Source organism: Cottoperca gobio, chromosome 19 (assembly GCF_900634415.1).
Source record: "Cottoperca gobio chromosome 19, fCotGob3.1, whole genome shotgun sequence".
NCBI lineage: Eukaryota > Metazoa > Chordata > Actinopteri > Perciformes > Bovichtidae > Cottoperca > Cottoperca gobio.
This window is the reverse complement of record NC_041373.1, coordinates 17,439,676-17,454,830: the sequence shown is the minus strand read 5'-3', so window position 1 is coordinate 17,454,830 and position 15,155 is coordinate 17,439,676. Positions and strand designations below refer to the sequence as shown.

At 41.4% G+C, this 15,155-nt stretch overlaps 3 protein-coding genes and 33 non-coding genes across 36 annotated transcripts in view; 4 read left to right on the top strand and 32 right to left on the bottom strand.

Annotated features, from left to right (window-relative positions):
* Window positions 1-532: 532 nt before the first annotated feature.
* LOC115024883 (hemoglobin subunit beta-1-like) lies at window positions 533-1,311 on the top strand (the record flags this gene model as incomplete). Its single annotated transcript, XM_029456747.1, has 3 exons — window positions 533-636; window positions 765-987; window positions 1,092-1,311. Coding segments are annotated over 3 exons (456 nt in total), but the record flags the coding sequence as incomplete, so codon positions are not given.
* A 1,169-nt stretch (window positions 1,312-2,480) lies between these two features.
* trnai-uau (transfer RNA isoleucine (anticodon UAU)) lies at window positions 2,481-2,574 on the bottom strand. The gene is made up of 2 exons: window positions 2,537-2,574; window positions 2,481-2,516 (listed from the first exon to the last, which is right to left on the bottom strand). It is a non-coding gene; the product is annotated as a tRNA-Ile (tRNA).
* Window positions 2,575-2,925: 351 nt separating this feature from the next.
* trnat-agu (transfer RNA threonine (anticodon AGU)) lies at window positions 2,926-2,999 on the top strand. Its single transcript has one exon. It is a non-coding gene; the product is annotated as a tRNA-Thr (tRNA).
* A 412-nt stretch (window positions 3,000-3,411) lies between these two features.
* On the bottom strand, window positions 3,412-5,388 carry hbae4 (hemoglobin alpha embryonic-4). The gene is made up of 3 exons (XM_029456717.1): window positions 4,963-5,388; window positions 3,966-4,170; window positions 3,412-3,641 (listed from the first exon to the last, which is right to left on the bottom strand). The coding sequence occupies exons 1-3, from the start codon at window positions 5,052-5,054 to the stop codon at window positions 3,513-3,515; spliced, it is 426 nt and encodes a 141-aa protein (XP_029312577.1). The 5' UTR covers window positions 5,055-5,388; the 3' UTR covers window positions 3,412-3,512.
* Window positions 5,389-5,833: 445 nt separating this feature from the next.
* Window positions 5,834-15,155, top strand: part of rhbdf1b (rhomboid 5 homolog 1b (Drosophila)) — a 43,448-nt gene continuing 34,126 nt past the window's right edge. The window contains exon 1 of the mRNA XM_029456070.1: window positions 5,834-6,238. The gene's annotated coding sequence lies outside the window, so the exon portion shown is untranslated. The remainder of the gene's footprint in view (window positions 6,239-15,155) is intronic.
* trnat-ugu (transfer RNA threonine (anticodon UGU)) lies at window positions 6,450-6,523 on the top strand. Its single transcript has one exon. It is a non-coding gene; the product is annotated as a tRNA-Thr (tRNA).
* On the bottom strand, window positions 6,961-7,034 carry trnat-agu (transfer RNA threonine (anticodon AGU)). Its single transcript has one exon. It is a non-coding gene; the product is annotated as a tRNA-Thr (tRNA).
* trnat-ugu (transfer RNA threonine (anticodon UGU)) lies at window positions 7,291-7,364 on the bottom strand. The gene has a single exon. It is a non-coding gene; the product is annotated as a tRNA-Thr (tRNA).
* trnai-uau (transfer RNA isoleucine (anticodon UAU)) lies at window positions 7,462-7,555 on the bottom strand. Its single transcript has 2 exons — window positions 7,518-7,555; window positions 7,462-7,497 (listed from the first exon to the last, which is right to left on the bottom strand). It is a non-coding gene; the product is annotated as a tRNA-Ile (tRNA).
* On the bottom strand, window positions 7,782-7,855 carry trnat-agu (transfer RNA threonine (anticodon AGU)). The gene has a single exon. It is a non-coding gene; the product is annotated as a tRNA-Thr (tRNA).
* On the bottom strand, window positions 8,112-8,185 carry trnat-ugu (transfer RNA threonine (anticodon UGU)). Its single transcript has one exon. It is a non-coding gene; the product is annotated as a tRNA-Thr (tRNA).
* Window positions 8,283-8,376, bottom strand: trnai-uau (transfer RNA isoleucine (anticodon UAU)). Its single transcript has 2 exons — window positions 8,339-8,376; window positions 8,283-8,318 (listed from the first exon to the last, which is right to left on the bottom strand). It is a non-coding gene; the product is annotated as a tRNA-Ile (tRNA).
* Window positions 8,603-8,676, bottom strand: trnat-agu (transfer RNA threonine (anticodon AGU)). Its single transcript has one exon. It is a non-coding gene; the product is annotated as a tRNA-Thr (tRNA).
* trnat-ugu (transfer RNA threonine (anticodon UGU)) lies at window positions 8,935-9,008 on the bottom strand. The gene has a single exon. It is a non-coding gene; the product is annotated as a tRNA-Thr (tRNA).
* trnai-uau (transfer RNA isoleucine (anticodon UAU)) lies at window positions 9,106-9,199 on the bottom strand. Its single transcript has 2 exons — window positions 9,162-9,199; window positions 9,106-9,141 (listed from the first exon to the last, which is right to left on the bottom strand). It is a non-coding gene; the product is annotated as a tRNA-Ile (tRNA).
* On the bottom strand, window positions 9,426-9,499 carry trnat-agu (transfer RNA threonine (anticodon AGU)). The gene has a single exon. It is a non-coding gene; the product is annotated as a tRNA-Thr (tRNA).
* On the bottom strand, window positions 9,759-9,832 carry trnat-ugu (transfer RNA threonine (anticodon UGU)). The gene has a single exon. It is a non-coding gene; the product is annotated as a tRNA-Thr (tRNA).
* Window positions 9,930-10,023, bottom strand: trnai-uau (transfer RNA isoleucine (anticodon UAU)). Its single transcript has 2 exons — window positions 9,986-10,023; window positions 9,930-9,965 (listed from the first exon to the last, which is right to left on the bottom strand). It is a non-coding gene; the product is annotated as a tRNA-Ile (tRNA).
* On the bottom strand, window positions 10,249-10,323 carry trnat-agu (transfer RNA threonine (anticodon AGU)). Its single transcript has one exon. It is a non-coding gene; the product is annotated as a tRNA-Thr (tRNA).
* Window positions 10,583-10,656, bottom strand: trnat-ugu (transfer RNA threonine (anticodon UGU)). Its single transcript has one exon. It is a non-coding gene; the product is annotated as a tRNA-Thr (tRNA).
* trnai-uau (transfer RNA isoleucine (anticodon UAU)) lies at window positions 10,754-10,847 on the bottom strand. The gene is made up of 2 exons: window positions 10,810-10,847; window positions 10,754-10,789 (listed from the first exon to the last, which is right to left on the bottom strand). It is a non-coding gene; the product is annotated as a tRNA-Ile (tRNA).
* trnat-agu (transfer RNA threonine (anticodon AGU)) lies at window positions 11,074-11,147 on the bottom strand. The gene has a single exon. It is a non-coding gene; the product is annotated as a tRNA-Thr (tRNA).
* Window positions 11,405-11,478, bottom strand: trnat-ugu (transfer RNA threonine (anticodon UGU)). The gene has a single exon. It is a non-coding gene; the product is annotated as a tRNA-Thr (tRNA).
* On the bottom strand, window positions 11,576-11,669 carry trnai-uau (transfer RNA isoleucine (anticodon UAU)). Its single transcript has 2 exons — window positions 11,632-11,669; window positions 11,576-11,611 (listed from the first exon to the last, which is right to left on the bottom strand). It is a non-coding gene; the product is annotated as a tRNA-Ile (tRNA).
* Window positions 11,896-11,969, bottom strand: trnat-agu (transfer RNA threonine (anticodon AGU)). The gene has a single exon. It is a non-coding gene; the product is annotated as a tRNA-Thr (tRNA).
* On the bottom strand, window positions 12,228-12,301 carry trnat-ugu (transfer RNA threonine (anticodon UGU)). The gene has a single exon. It is a non-coding gene; the product is annotated as a tRNA-Thr (tRNA).
* trnai-uau (transfer RNA isoleucine (anticodon UAU)) lies at window positions 12,399-12,492 on the bottom strand. The gene is made up of 2 exons: window positions 12,455-12,492; window positions 12,399-12,434 (listed from the first exon to the last, which is right to left on the bottom strand). It is a non-coding gene; the product is annotated as a tRNA-Ile (tRNA).
* trnat-agu (transfer RNA threonine (anticodon AGU)) lies at window positions 12,719-12,792 on the bottom strand. The gene has a single exon. It is a non-coding gene; the product is annotated as a tRNA-Thr (tRNA).
* On the bottom strand, window positions 13,052-13,125 carry trnat-ugu (transfer RNA threonine (anticodon UGU)). Its single transcript has one exon. It is a non-coding gene; the product is annotated as a tRNA-Thr (tRNA).
* On the bottom strand, window positions 13,223-13,316 carry trnai-uau (transfer RNA isoleucine (anticodon UAU)). The gene is made up of 2 exons: window positions 13,279-13,316; window positions 13,223-13,258 (listed from the first exon to the last, which is right to left on the bottom strand). It is a non-coding gene; the product is annotated as a tRNA-Ile (tRNA).
* On the bottom strand, window positions 13,542-13,615 carry trnat-agu (transfer RNA threonine (anticodon AGU)). Its single transcript has one exon. It is a non-coding gene; the product is annotated as a tRNA-Thr (tRNA).
* On the bottom strand, window positions 13,873-13,946 carry trnat-ugu (transfer RNA threonine (anticodon UGU)). The gene has a single exon. It is a non-coding gene; the product is annotated as a tRNA-Thr (tRNA).
* On the bottom strand, window positions 14,044-14,137 carry trnai-uau (transfer RNA isoleucine (anticodon UAU)). Its single transcript has 2 exons — window positions 14,100-14,137; window positions 14,044-14,079 (listed from the first exon to the last, which is right to left on the bottom strand). It is a non-coding gene; the product is annotated as a tRNA-Ile (tRNA).
* Window positions 14,363-14,437, bottom strand: trnat-agu (transfer RNA threonine (anticodon AGU)). Its single transcript has one exon. It is a non-coding gene; the product is annotated as a tRNA-Thr (tRNA).
* On the bottom strand, window positions 14,695-14,768 carry trnat-ugu (transfer RNA threonine (anticodon UGU)). Its single transcript has one exon. It is a non-coding gene; the product is annotated as a tRNA-Thr (tRNA).
* trnai-uau (transfer RNA isoleucine (anticodon UAU)) lies at window positions 14,866-14,959 on the bottom strand. The gene is made up of 2 exons: window positions 14,922-14,959; window positions 14,866-14,901 (listed from the first exon to the last, which is right to left on the bottom strand). It is a non-coding gene; the product is annotated as a tRNA-Ile (tRNA).

Below are 15,155 nucleotides of genomic sequence, written 5' to 3'. Positions count from 1 at the left end.
GATGCTTACAATAACAACAAAGCAAACAACTAATAATTCATGACTCATTGAATGAGAGCTGCATCCTGCAGGTTAAACGAGGTTAGAGGAGAAACATGGACTGCGAACATTTTCACAAAGAAAACGTCTAAAAACGAAGTTAAATGTGCAGTCTGTGATGATTTAAAGTTATGTGGAAGAGTTATTATTATTAGTTTTATATTTTAATGAAGTAAGCTAACATGCAACATTGAAAGTTTTTGACTTACCTTTAATAAAGCTGCACATTTCCTAATGAACTGCTTTCTGGAGGTTTAACCTGAACACAATTTGCTCATATTCATCAATTTAGTAAATCAGTTATTAAATTAAATCAGTATCAAAATAAAATATTCCAGAAACTTCTAGTTTATCTGCAACTCTTCATCTCCAGCCTTTCACAGCTGCCTGGTCCTGTAAGGCGGGGGGAGTTTGGCACATTTAAATAAACGCTGGTCGAGCTGAAGCAGTATCCAGAAATCTTTTTCTTCTTTCAAGCCTGACCGTAAATTAAACACGAGCCGTCGTGGTTGAGTGGACCGTTAAGGAGCGCAGCATCATCAGCAGCATCTTCTCCAACCTGGACTATGAAGATGTTGGTCCCAAGGCTCTGTGCAGGTACATAAACCCCCTAAAACCCACCCGCTCTGAATGTAACACTGAGTAAAGTTAAGTAAATAAGTTCTGGAACATTAATCCAAGTCTTACCTCCACTCGTTTGACCTAACCGGTCTCCTGCCCTGCAGGTGTCTGATCGTTTACCCCTGGACTCAGAGGCACTTCAGCACCTTCGGAAACCTCTACGATGCCGAGGCCATCAAGACCAACGCGAACATCGCAGCTCACGGCATCAAGGTGCTGCACGGTCTGGACCTGGCTGTGAAGAACATGGACAACATCAAGGAAGCCTACACCAAGCTGAGCACCCTGCACTCAGAGAAGCTTCACGTGGACCCCGACAACTTTAAGGTGAAGTTTCTCACGTTATAGTCAGTCCACACACACACACACACACACACACACACACACACACCCAATGTATTTGATTTTAACGAGTGTTCCTCTCCGTATAGTTGCTGGTCGACTGCCTCACCATCGTCGTCGCAGCCAAAATGGGAAGCGACTTCAAACCAGATGTTCAAGCCACCTTCCAGAAGTTCCTGGCCGCGGTGGTGTCTGCTCTGGGAAAGCAGTACCACTAAACCCAGAAGCTTCCGCTCCTGGATACAATTGAGGAGACAGATGTCCACGTGTCTCATCAATAAAGAAATAAAGTCGTCCTGAAGAAAAATATTTGTTCTCCCTATTTTTTTTCTTTCTTGCGTGCGTAATTACGCACAGCTTTAATATTAACACTGAAGTTTGGTACTGATTGAGGAAGGGACAGATCCTAGAAACTGTCGTATTAAAAAGAAAATCAACATTATAATTATGATACTTGTGTATACTCATGTGATTAATTCACACTTAATAAATATTAGTAAATAGTAAATAAATGATCCTGTTACTGTTTCAGACATATTTTATTTTAAATTAAATTTAAAAAAAACTTACAAAACATCAAAAACTATAATTTGGTTAAAGGCTATTTTACACCATGTTCAGGTGTTTTTATGTAATAATAAAGCATAGTTATCTGCCACAGATAAGACAACACTGTGCAGCTGCGTGTTATATCCAGCAGGTGGCCTCATTTGTACGTCACTTATGAAAGTAAAGGAAGTCTTCTTTTTATTCTCCAGCTCACACATTCATAGCTAGTTTAGAAATCTGCAAACACTGTAACATTAGTTACAAGGACATGAACAGCGTGTCGCTTTCTGATTGTTCAGTTTACTGATTCTAATAACGAGGTCCAAGGTGCAACATTTATGTGGCTTTTTCTTTTGGCGTGTATTTGAAAGTGTAATCACATTCACACGGTTTATTTCAGCACCACATACAGCTCTGAATGGTTTTACCAGTTTATTTCAGCACCAGGGACAGCTCCACATTTACTAAAGCTTATTTTACCACCAGACAAAATGACATGATTTACATAACACGACAGACACGTCTTCTGGCACCAACGAGGTTCCTCATATGCTTCTGGCTCTGCCTTTATTGGTGCAGTCTCTACCTCTGATTCCACACACACTTCCTCTGACTCCACACACACTTCCTGATATGACTCTGGCCTTAAACAAGCAAATGTAGAAAACAGCAAATCAAATCATACCTGAAGTTCATGTTCTGGATGTGACAAAATGCTGGTTAAGTAAAAAAAAACACCATTTCATTCTATTTCATCTGACGTAACTAAACCGATTACAAAATCAAGAAGAAACAACACAAGGTAACGTGAAATAGGCCTCTGAGAAGTAACTAACAATGAATCTTGACCTACTTCTCAAACTACAAGTGTTTACAGGTCAATCTTTTCTTTATTACTGTTCTTCATCACCATCGTTCATTAAACAGAATGCTCCAGGTGAGGCTTGAACTCACAACCTCGGCATTGCTCTGCTGAATACTGTCTTATAAGTACCGCGCGCTGACCGATTGCGCCACTGGAGCACTGTACATCAGCACTTCTCTTGAAGGGCTTCCTGTTCCAGCCTTATGCTTCCCGACCCGAGCAGTCTGGCACTTGTTGGTGGGTTACACACGTCTCCGCTGGACAAAAAGCATCCCACGGTCCTCACCTCAGTCTGGCACTTTGCAGAGAGGTAACAGAAGCTGTGTTTATGGTTTTCACATCAAAATAAAACTCTTTATGGCATGTAGGTAAGAAACAGGCTATAATTTCTCTTGTGTTTGGATACTATTCTTCAATCAACACTAATATAGAAAGACACACAACTTCACTCTAGTTCTCAGCAGACTCCCTACTCTACTTGTGTTACTTTAATATTAGAGTCTCAAACGGGTGCTGTGGCTTAGTTGGTTAAAGTGCCTGTCTAGTAAACAGGAGATCCTGGGTTCAAATCCCAGCAGTACCTCATTGTTACGGAGATTATCTCTTAAACTGGAGTTGTGGCTTCTTCTTCTTCTTCTTTGTATTTGTTGGTGGTATTAAGACTTATTGCCGTATTACCGCCACCTACTGGACTGCAGTGTGTGGCGGTATATATTTACTAAATTAATTAATTAAAAATATTTGTTGTAATAATTGGAATGTTGCATCTGTATCTAAATGTTTGGATATTATCTTATCACAATGGTTGCAGTGTATTTACTGTTGTTGTTGTTGTTGTTGTTGTTGTTGTTGTTGTTGTCATTGGTTTCCATTCAGGCCAGTTTATGGTATTTATTGAAAATGGTCAACGTACATCATAATAAATGGGATAACCAATGCAAAACCACAAGCTCCTTTAAGACTGTACATGGTAATAGAAGACAACAGGAAAGGTGTTAATTGCACATTTTTATTATTAGAAAATATTGCATTATAACAACTATGCATACATAAAGGATTCGTATACTTCCTAAAAACACGCGGCTCGGCCTCGGTCTCATCTGTATTTCTCGGCGAGCACGGCTGCGAAAGCCGACAGGTACTTGTCCATCGCTGCGTGTGCAGTAGGTGTGAAGTCTTCGCCCATGTGACATGCGAGGGTGACGAGCATACAGTGTGAGAAGAGCTGCAGAGAAGGTAAAGGCTTGTTATTGACAAAAGACTGTTGCATTAACATCAACAGTACGCACGAGCTGTGTGACAACAGCTGTATGTAAACATCTGCTCCTGCTGACGTCAGTGGAGTTTGATCTGATATGAGATGAAGTCACTTTCAAACCCCTTTACATACTTCAATGTAAAGTTACAGTGTGGTATTAGTGCTTTTACTTAAATAAAGGATCTGAATACTTCCTCCACCACTGTTAATAAGCAACAATTCAATAATTAAGACACCATTAATCATCCTCAGTATGTTCCATCTGTAGAACTGATGCTCTTGTAAAAGCACCTTGAAGTTGGTCGGGTCAATCCGGAGTTGGTAGGCGTGCAGAGTTTGCAGAGGAGCCAGGGTGACGGTCAGCTGGCTGATGTCTTTGGCGCCCTCTGCGATGGCCAGAACAATCTTCTTCCCGTGAGAGAGCAGGTGAGCGGAGCGAAAGCTGATGTCCAGATGGGAAAAGTATGTCTTGGTTCCTGGGAAAGAAGCAAACATCCTGTGGAGGCATTGGGAGTTGTGTCAGTAGTATTGCAATGATACACATTTAATCGTAGAATATGTGCTTTTCTGCCACTAGGGGTCTCTCGATCAAAATGATAACAAAAGACAGAGTTCAGTGGCGTCCATTGCAGTCAGCTTCTTCCGGATTCCTTCAGTGTTCATTGTTCAGGAGCCGAATTATCCACAGAGGTTTCCTCCTCTTCAAAACAAACGTAGCCGGTGATTTAAATCAGTAAAAACATTAAATAAAGCAGTTTCACGTGAGATATCAGTGTTTCTCCGACACGGTTCGGCTGCTGCTAACGTTAGCTTGTTTCACTGATAACTTAATGTCCCTAAATTGTCCGATGATTAAAATCCTTCATCCTGTTAAAACATCATTAAAAATGATTAAGATCTAAAAACAATATCTTAAAAATGTGTCTTAAAACGTAAAAGTCAACTTCTGGCAGACAACCACATAAAATACTTTATATTGTGTTATGATTATTGTTATAAATGAACATGAACAAATGAATATGTATAAGTGTTTATAACTATAATGCAGTGCTAAAAGCAGATTATAAAACATTATAAGTGTATTTATAATGCGTTATAAACATGGTCATAGAAAGCTTTTTGTAATTATGATGGGGATGATGTCTTTGGAGAGATTCCTGAACACACAGCAGACATGTTTTTTTTTTTTAGGAGAGGTGGGTTTACATCCAGCTGTCTAATTTAACTATCGATTTAATATATCATATTTCACACGCACACACAGATTATAATTTGAGTGTGGACCTACCTAAGAAGCGCCTCTGCTCCAATATCTTCCGCCACAGGAGTCAGTCTTCCCCATATTTCTGAAATGAGCTCTCTCTCCTTCTTCGAGAGCATCGCAGTTTATTGCACTGAAATAAAAATAAAAGTAATTAGCTGAATATCCAGAGTGAGTTGACTTTTCAGCGCAGGTCAGATCTCCAACATGTGTGCGCAAAAGCCGTTAATCCACCATTGTTTTGGTCCACATTAACGCCGTGACTGTTAACAACGCAGAGACGGAGGGTGAGTAAAAAAAGTAAAACAATTCTTTAGTGTGACGAAAACGAGGTGTGATGGTGAAGGTCTCCGCGGCCGTGTTGATCCACTGCTCTGTTATCGGGCAGCAGCCAGGGCAGGGCGGGGACACTATCTGCTGCCTCACGTGCGTCACCCCGAGTATTCTCTACCATAACATTAATGAGCTGACCTCAAAGTGCAGCTGCTGTGGGCCGTCCGAGGTCCTTTAGGTACCTCCACTTTATTAATGACGTTTGTTTATAGGGAGAAGACAGACAGACAGACTGACAGACAGACAGAGAGACAGAGAGACAGACAGACAGATAATATATAGACAGAGAGACAGACAGAGAGACAGAGAGACAGATAATAGATAGACAGAGAGACAGAGAGACAGACAGACAGAGAGACAGACAGAGAGACAGACAGACAGACAGACAGAGAGACAGACAGATAGACAGACAGACAGAGAGACAGAGAGACAGATAGACAGACAGATAATAGATAGACAGAGACAGACAGACAGACAGACAGAGAGACAGACAGACAGAGAGACAGACAGACAGACAGACAGACAGAGAGACAGACAATAGATAGATAGAGAGACAGAGAGACAGATAGACAGACTGACAGACAGATAATAGATAGACAGAGAGACAGACAGACAGACAGCTAATAGATAGATAGATATTAGATACTTTATTGATCCCAAAATGAGAAATTCTTATCTTACAGCTGCAGCAGGGTCTCAGACATTGCACAGGATAAAAAAAGTATAATATTTTCTTTTGCCAGTTATCACGTGACATCACCGGTTATATTGATGACCTTGCATGGCCTCCCCTTCACCCTGACATGTCCCAGTGGATAAGGGCTGACTCAGCATAACAAGGGATCTCATTTCTTCTTGCTATGTAGTTTAACAAGAACTACAAAGTCATGCTTTTTAATTCAATGTAACTTCATTTGAGTTTTTTCTCAAAACAGCCTGAATTCATATTCCTCCATGATGCTGACCCATGGTGAGTTGGTTGTTATATATACATTTAGTTGTGAGCTACATGATCTTTGTTGTAAGTATTACTTTTACTCATCCACCAGGTTAAATCCCTGCTCCAGGTGAGGCTCGAACTCACAACCTCAGCATCACCCTGTAGATTACTGTTTTATAAGAACCGCACACTGAACTATTGCGCCATTTGAGCTATGAGAGAAGAAGGAGAAGGTATCTGAGGCGCTGTGGCTTAGTTGGTCAAAGCGCCTGTCTTGTAAACAGGAGAGCCTGGGTTCAAATCCCAGCAGTGCCTCACTGTTTGACTCTTTTGATAAACTGCATTCTGCTCTTGAGTACACAAAAAAATATCTCACTAATTTGCCTCAGGTGTTCTATAACATATATCAATTTTAGACACAGGAAGTGAGAAATATTCATACACACATATACCTTGAGGTGTGTTCCCAGGTTTGTCAAATCGTCAAATCTTTGAGGGCTCTCTCACAGACATGTTGAGCTTTGACCTTTCTGAATACTTTGCATAAATTCACAGTCTAACGAGAGATTATCTCTACTATTAGGCACAGCTAGGGTTTGAATCCAGTATCTCCTGTTTACTAGACAGGCACTTTAAGCAACTAAGCTTTAGGAGCTTTAATTATAAAGTGGAACCTGTTGTTGGATCAATATATGTGTGTATGAATATTTCTCGCTTCCTGAGTCTAAATTTCTTTTAGTTTTGTAACAATGAGGTACTGCTGGGATTTGAACCCAGGATCTCCTGTTTACTAGACAGGAACTTTAACCAACTAAGCCACAGCACCTGTTTGAGACATTTCCTCTCTAATATTAAAGGTATAAATCTGTAAAACTTCATTTAAGAGATAATCTCCATAACAATGAGGCACTGATGGGATTTGAACCCAGGATCTCCTGTTTACCAGACATACTCTCTGACCAACAATATGAGGGCCCTAGGACAGAGGGTGATATTGTTATAGAACACCTGAGGCAAATTAGTGAGATATTTTTTTGTGTACTCAAGAGCAGAATGCAGTTTATCAAAGGAGTCAAACAAGGAGGCACTGCTGGGATTTGAACCCAGGATCTCCTGTTTACAAGACAGGCACTTTGACCAGCTAAGCCACAGCGCCTCAGATATCTGTACATGCAGCAGGAACATGTTGTTTTGTTGTTGTCTACTTTACCTCTTGTATTGTGTTGGTCAAGTTCACCATGGTAAAACTGTAATGCTCCAGGTGAGGCTCGAACTCACAACCTCAGCATGACTTTGCAAGTTACTGTCTTATAAGTACTGCGCGCTGACCGATTGCGCCACTGGAGCCTGTGCAGCAGTGTGTCAAACATTACAATTTTCGGCCGGTTGCCCGTAGTGATGAGCCCACAGAGAATGAGTACCTGACTCTGGAGTTCTCCTCTAGAGTCTTTCAGCTCATTGTTTTGGTTAAATTCCTAATTATAAAGTGGAACCTGTTGTTGGATCAATATAGTGTGTGTATGAATATTTCTCGCTTCCTGTGTCTAAATTTCATTTTAGTTTTGTAACAATGAGGTACTGCTGGGATTTGAACCCAGGATCTCCTGTTTACTAGACAGGCACTTTAACCAACTAAGCCACAGCACCTGTTTGAGACATTTCCTCTCTAATATTAAAGGTATAAATCTGTAAAACTTCATTTAAGAGCTAATCTCCATAACAATGAGGCACTGATGGGATTTGAACCCAGGATCTCCTGTTTACCAGACATACTCTCTGACCAACAATATGAGGGCCCTAGGACAGAGGGTGATATTGTTATAGAACACCTGAGGCAAATTAGTGAGATATTTTTTTGTGTACTCAAGAGCAGAATGCAGTTTATCAAAGGAGTCAAACAGTGAGGCACTGCTGGGATTTGAACCCAGGATCTCCTGTTTACAAGACAGGCACTTTGACCAGCTAAGCCACAGCGCCTCAGATATCTGTACATGCAGCAGGAACATGTTGTTTTGTTGTTGTCTACTTTACCTCTTGTATTGTGTTGGTCAAGTTCACCATGGTAAAACTGTAATGCTCCAGGTGAGGCTCGAACTCACAACCTCAGCATGACTTTGCAAGTTACTGTCTTATAAGTACTGCGCGCTGACCGATTGCGCCACTGGAGCCTGTGCAGCAGTGTGTCAAACATTAAAATTTTCGGCCGGTTGCCCGTAGTGATGAGCCCACAGAGAATGAGTACCTGACTCTGGAGTTCTCCTCTAGAGTCTTTCAGCTCATTGTTTTGGTTAAATTCCTAATTATAAAGTGGAACCTGTTGTTGGATCAATATAGTGTGTGTATGAATATTTCTCGCTTCCTGTGTCTAAATTTCATTTTAGTTTTGTAACAATGAGGTACTGCTGGGATTTGAACCCAGGATCTCCTGTTTACTAGACAGGCACTTTAACCAACTAAGCCACAGCACCTGTTTGAGACATTTCCTCTCTAATATTAAAGGTATAAATCTGTAAAACTTCATTTAAGAGATAATCTCCATAACAATGAGGCACTGATGGGATTTGAACCCAGGATCTCCTGTTTACCAGACATACTCTCTGACCAACAATATGAGGGCCCTAGGACACAGGGTGATATTTGTTATAGAACACCTGAGGCAAATTAGTGAGATATTTTTTTGTGTACTCAAGAGTAGAATGCAGTTTATCAAAGGAGTCAAACAAGTGAGGCACTGCTGGGATTTGAACCCAGGATCTCCTGTTTACAAGACAGGCACTTTGACCAGCTAAGCCACAGCGCCTCAGATATCTGTACATGCAGCAGGAACATGTTGTTTTGTTGTTGTCTACTTTACCTCTTGTATTGTGTTGGTCAAGTTCACCATGGTAAAACTGTAATGCTCCAGGTGAGGCTCGAACTCACAACCTCAGCATGACTTTGCAAGTTACTGTCTTATAAGTACTGCGCGCTGACCGATTGCGCCACTGGAGCCTGTGCAGCAGTGTGTCAAACATTACAATTTTCGGCCGGTTGCCCGTAGTGATGAGCCCACAGAGAATGAGTACCTGACTCTGGAGTTCTCCTCTAGAGTCTTTCAGCTCATTGTTTTGGTTAAATTCCTAATTATAAAGTGGAACCTGTTGTTGGATCAATATAGTGTGTGTATGAATATTTCTCGCTTCCTGTGTCTAAATTTCATTTTAGTTTTGTAACAATGAGGTACTGCTGGGATTTGAACCCAGGATCTCCTGTTTACTAGACAGGCACTTTAACCAACTAAGCCACAGCACCCTGTTTGAGACATTTCCTCTCTAATATTAAAGGTATAAATCTGTAAAACTTCATTTAAGAGCTAATCTCCATAACAATGAGGCACTGATGGGATTTGAACCCAGGATCTCCTGTTTACCAGACATACTCTCTGACCAACAATATGAGGGCCCTAGGACACAGGGTGATATTTGTTATAGAACACCTGAGGCAAATTAGTGAGATATTTTTTTGTGTACTCAAGAGCAGAATGCAGTTTATCAAAGGAGTCAAACAAGTGAGGCACTGCTGGGATTTGAACCCAGGATCTCCTGTTTACAAGACAGGCACTTTGACCAGCTAAGCCACAGCGCCTCAGATATCTGTACATGCAGCAGGAACATGTTGTTTTGTTGTTGTCTACTTTACCTCTTGTATTGTGTTGGTCAAGTTCACCATGGTAAAACTGTAATGCTCCAGGTGAGGCTCGAACTCACAACCTCAGCATGACTTTGCAAGTTACTGTCTTATAAGTACTGCGCGCTGACCGATTGCGCCACTGGAGCCTGTGCAGCAGTGTGTCAAACATTAAAATTTTCGGCCGGTTGCCCGTAGTGATGAGCCCACAGAGAATGAGTACCTGACTCTGGAGTTCTCCTCTAGAGTCTTTCAGCTCATTGTTTTGGTTAAATTCCTAATTATAAAGTGGAACCTGTTGTTGGATCAATATATGTGTGTATGAATATTTCTCGCTTCCTGTGTCTAAATTTCATTTTAGTTTTGTAACAATGAGGTACTGCTGGGATTTGAACCCAGGATCTCCTGTTTACTAGACAGGCAACTTTAACCAACTAAGCCACAGCACCTGTTTGAGACATTTCCTCTCTAATATTAAAGGTATAAATCTGTAAAACTTCATTTAAGAGATAATCTCCATAACAATGAGGCACTGATGGGATTTGAACCCAGGATCTCCTGTTTACCAGACATACTCTCTGACCAACAATATGAGGGCCCTAGGACAGAGGGTGATATATTGTTATAGAACACCTGAGGCAAATTAGTGAGATATTTTTTTGTGTACTCAAGAGCAGAATGCAGTTTATCAAAGGAGTCAAACAAGTGAGGCACTGCTGGGATTTGAACCCAGGATCTCCTGTTTACAAGACAGGCACTTTGACCAGCTAAGCCACAGCGCCTCAGATATCTGTACATGCAGCAGGAACATGTTGTTTTGTTGTTGTCTACTTTACCTCTTGTATTGTGTTGGTCAAGTTCACCATGGTAAAACTGTAATGCTCCAGGTGAGGCTCGAACTCACAACCTCAGCATGACTTTGCAAGTTACTGTCTTATAAGTACTGCGCGCTGACCGATTGCGCCACTGGAGCCTGTGCAGCAGTGTGTCAAACATTACAATTTTCGGCCGGTTGCCCGTAGTGATGAGCCCACAGAGAATGAGTACCTGACTCTGGAGTTCTCCTCTAGAGTCTTTCAGCTCATTGTTTTGGTTAAATTCCTAATTATAAAGTGGAACCTGTTGTTGGATCAATATAGTGTGTGTATGAATATTTCTCGCTTCCTGTGTCTAAATTTCATTTTAGTTTTGTAACAATGAGGTACTGCTGGGATTTGAACCCAGGATCTCCTGTTTACTAGACAGGCACTTTAACCAACTAAGCCACAGCACCTGTTTGAGACATTTCCTCTCTAATATTAAAGGTATAAATCTGTAAAACTTCATTTAAGAGATAATCTCCATAACAATGAGGCACTGATGGGATTTGAACCCAGGATCTCCTGTTTACCAGACATACTCTCTGACCAACAATATGAGGGCCCTAGGACACAGGGTGATATTTGTTATAGAACACCTGAGGCAAATTAGTGAGATATTTTTTTGTGTACTCAAGAGTAGAATGCAGTTTATCAAAGGAGTCAAACAGTGAGGCACTGCTGGGATTTGAACCCAGGATCTCCTGTTTACAAGACAGGCACTTTGACCAGCTAAGCCACAGCGCCTCAGATATCTGTACATGCAGCAGGAACATGTTGTTTTGTTGTTGTCTACTTTACCTCTTGTATTGTGTTGGTCAAGTTCACCATGGTAAAACTGTAATGCTCCAGGTGAGGCTCGAACTCACAACCTCAGCATGACTTTGCAAGTTACTGTCTTATAAGTACTGCGCGCTGACCGATTGCGCCACTGGAGCCTGTGCAGCAGTGTGTCAAACATTACAATTTTCGGCCGGTTGCCCGTAGTGATGAGCCCACAGAGAATGAGTACCTGACTCTGGAGTTCTCCTCTAGAGTCTTTCAGCTCATTGTTTTGGTTAAATTCCTAATTATAAAGTGGAACCTGTTGTTGGATCAATATAGTGTGTGTATGAATATTTCTCGCTTCCTGTGTCTAAATTTCATTTTAGTTTTGTAACAATGAGGTACTGCTGGGATTTGAACCCAGGATCTCCTGTTTACTAGACAGGCACTTTAACCAACTAAGCCACAGCACCTGTTTGAGACATTTCCTCTCTAATATTAAAGGTATAAATCTGTAAAACTTCATTTAAGAGATAATCTCCATAACAATGAGGCACTGATGGGATTTGAACCCAGGATCTCCTGTTTACCAGACATACTCTCTGACCAACAATATGAGGGCCCTAGGACACAGGGTGATATTTGTTATAGAACACCTGAGGCAAATTAGTGAGATATTTTTTTGTGTACTCAAGAGTAGAATGCAGTTTATCAAAGGAGTCAAACAAGTGAGGCACTGCTGGGATTTGAACCCAGGATCTCCTGTTTACAAGACAGGCACTTTGACCAGCTAAGCCACAGCGCCTCAGATATCTGTACATGCAGCAGGAACATGTTGTTTTGTTGTTGTCTACTTTACCTCTTGTATTGTGTTGGTCAAGTTCACCATGGTAAAACTGTAATGCTCCAGGTGAGGCTCGAACTCACAACCTCAGCATGACTTTGCAAGTTACTGTCTTATAAGTACTGCGCGCTGACCGATTGCGCCACTGGAGCCTGTGCAGCAGTGTGTCAAACATTACAATTTTCGGCCGGTTGCCCGTAGTGATGAGCCCACAGAGAATGAGTACCTGACTCTGGAGTTCTCCTCTAGAGTCTTTCAGCTCATTGTTTTGGTTAAATTCCTAATTATAAAGTGGAACCTGTTGTTGGATCAATATAGTGTGTGTATGAATATTTCTCGCTTCCTGTGTCTAAATTTCATTTTAGTTTTGTAACAATGAGGTACTGCTGGGATTTGAACCCAGGATCTCCTGTTTACTAGACAGGAACTTTAACCAACTAAGCCACAGCACCCTGTTTGAGACATTTCCTCTCTAATATTAAAGGTATAAATCTGTAAAACTTCATTTAAGAGCTAATCTCCATAACAATGAGGCACTGATGGGATTTGAACCCAGGATCTCCTGTTTACCAGACATACTCTCTGACCAACAATATGAGGGCCCTAGGACACAGGGTGATATTTGTTATAGAACACCTGAGGCAAATTAGTGAGATATTTTTTTGTGTACTCAAGAGCAGAATGCAGTTTATCAAAGGAGTCAAACAAGTGAGGCACTGCTGGGATTTGAACCCAGGATCTCCTGTTTACAAGACAGGCACTTTGACCAGCTAAGCCACAGCGCCTCAGATATCTGTACATGCAGCAGGAACATGTTGTTTTGTTGTTGTCTACTTTACCTCTTGTATTGTGTTGGTCAAGTTCACCATGGTAAAACTGTAATGCTCCAGGTGAGGCTCGAACTCACAACCTCAGCATGACTTTGCAAGTTACTGTCTTATAAGTACTGCGCGCTGACCGATTGCGCCACTGGAGCCTGTGCAGCAGTGTGTCAAACATTACAATTTTCGGCCGGTTGCCCGTAGTGATGAGCCCACAGAGAATGAGTACCTGACTCTGGAGTTCTCCTCTAGAGTCTTTCAGCTCATTGTTTTGGTTAAATTACTAATTATAAAGTGGAACCTGTTGTTGGATCAATAAGTGTGTGTATGAATATTTCTCGCTTCCTGTGTCTAAATTTCATTTTAGTTTTGTAACAATGAGGTACTGCTGGGATTTGAACCCAGGATCTCCTGTTTACTAGACAGGCACTTTAACCAACTAAGCCACAGCACCTGTTTGAGACATTTCCTCTCTAATATTAAAGGTATAAATCTGTAAAACTTCATTTAAGAGCTAATCTCCATAACAATGAGGCACTGATGGGATTTGAACCCAGGATCTCCTGTTTACCAGACATACTCTCTGACCAACAATATGAGGGCCCTAGGACACAGGGTGATATTTGTTATAGAACACCTGAGGCAAATTAGTGAGATATTTTTTTGTGTACTCAAGAGTAGAATGCAGTTTATCAAAGGAGTCAAACAGTGAGGCACTGCTGGGATTTGAACCCAGGATCTCCTGTTTACAAGACAGGCACTTTGACCAGCTAAGCCACAGCGCCTCAGATATCTGTACATGCAGCAGGAACATGTTGTTTTGTTGTTGTCTACTTTACCTCTTGTATTGTGTTGGTCAAGTTCACCATGGTAAAACTGTAATGCTCCAGGTGAGGCTCGAACTCACAACCTCAGCATGACTTTGCAAGTTACTGTCTTATAAGTACTGCGCGCTGACCGATTGCGCCACTGGAGCCTGTGCAGCAGTGTGTCAAACATTACAATTTTCGGCCGGTTGCCCGTAGTGATGAGCCCACAGAGAATGAGTACCTGACTCTGGAGTTCTCCTCTAGAGTCTTTCAGCTCATTGTTTTGGTTAAATTACTAATTATAAAGTGGAACCTGTTGTTGGATCAATAAGTGTGTGTATGAATATTTCTCGCTTCCTGTGTCTAAATTTCATTTTAGTTTTGTAACAATGAGGTACTGCTGGGATTTGAACCCAGGATCTCCTGTTTACTAGACAGGAAACTTTAACCAACTAAGCCACAGCACCTGTTTGAGACATTTCCTCTGTAATATTAAAGGTATAAATCTGTAAAACTTCATTTAAGAGATAATCTCCATAACAATGAGGCACTGATGGGATTTGAACCCAGGATCTCCTGTTTACCAGACATACTCTCTGACCAACAATATGAGGGCCCTAGGACACAGGGTGATATTTGTTATAGAACACCTGAGGCAAATTAGTGAGATATTTTTTTGTGTACTCAAGAGCAGAATGCAGTTTATCAAAGGAGTCAAACAAGGAGGCACTGCTGGGATTTGAACCCAGGATCTCCTGTTTACAAGACAGGCACTTTGACCAGCTAAGCCACAGCGCCTCAGATATCTGTACATGCAGCAGGAACATGTTGTTTTGTTGTTGTCTACTTTACCTCTTGTATTGTGTTGGTCAAGTTCACCATGGTAAAACTGTAATGCTCCAGGTGAGGCTCGAACTCACAACCTCAGCATGACTTTGCAAGTTACTGTCTTATAAGTACTGCGCGCTGACCGATTGCGCCACTGGAGCCTGTGCAGCAGTGTGTCAAACATTACAATTTTCGGCCGGTTGCCCGTAGTGATGAGCCCACAGAGAATGAGTACCTGACTCTGGAGTTCTCCTCTAGAGTCTTTCAGCTCATTGTTTTGGTTAAATTCCTAATTATAAAGTGGAACCTGTTGTTGGATCAATAAGTGTGTGTATGAATATTTCTCGCTTCTTGTGT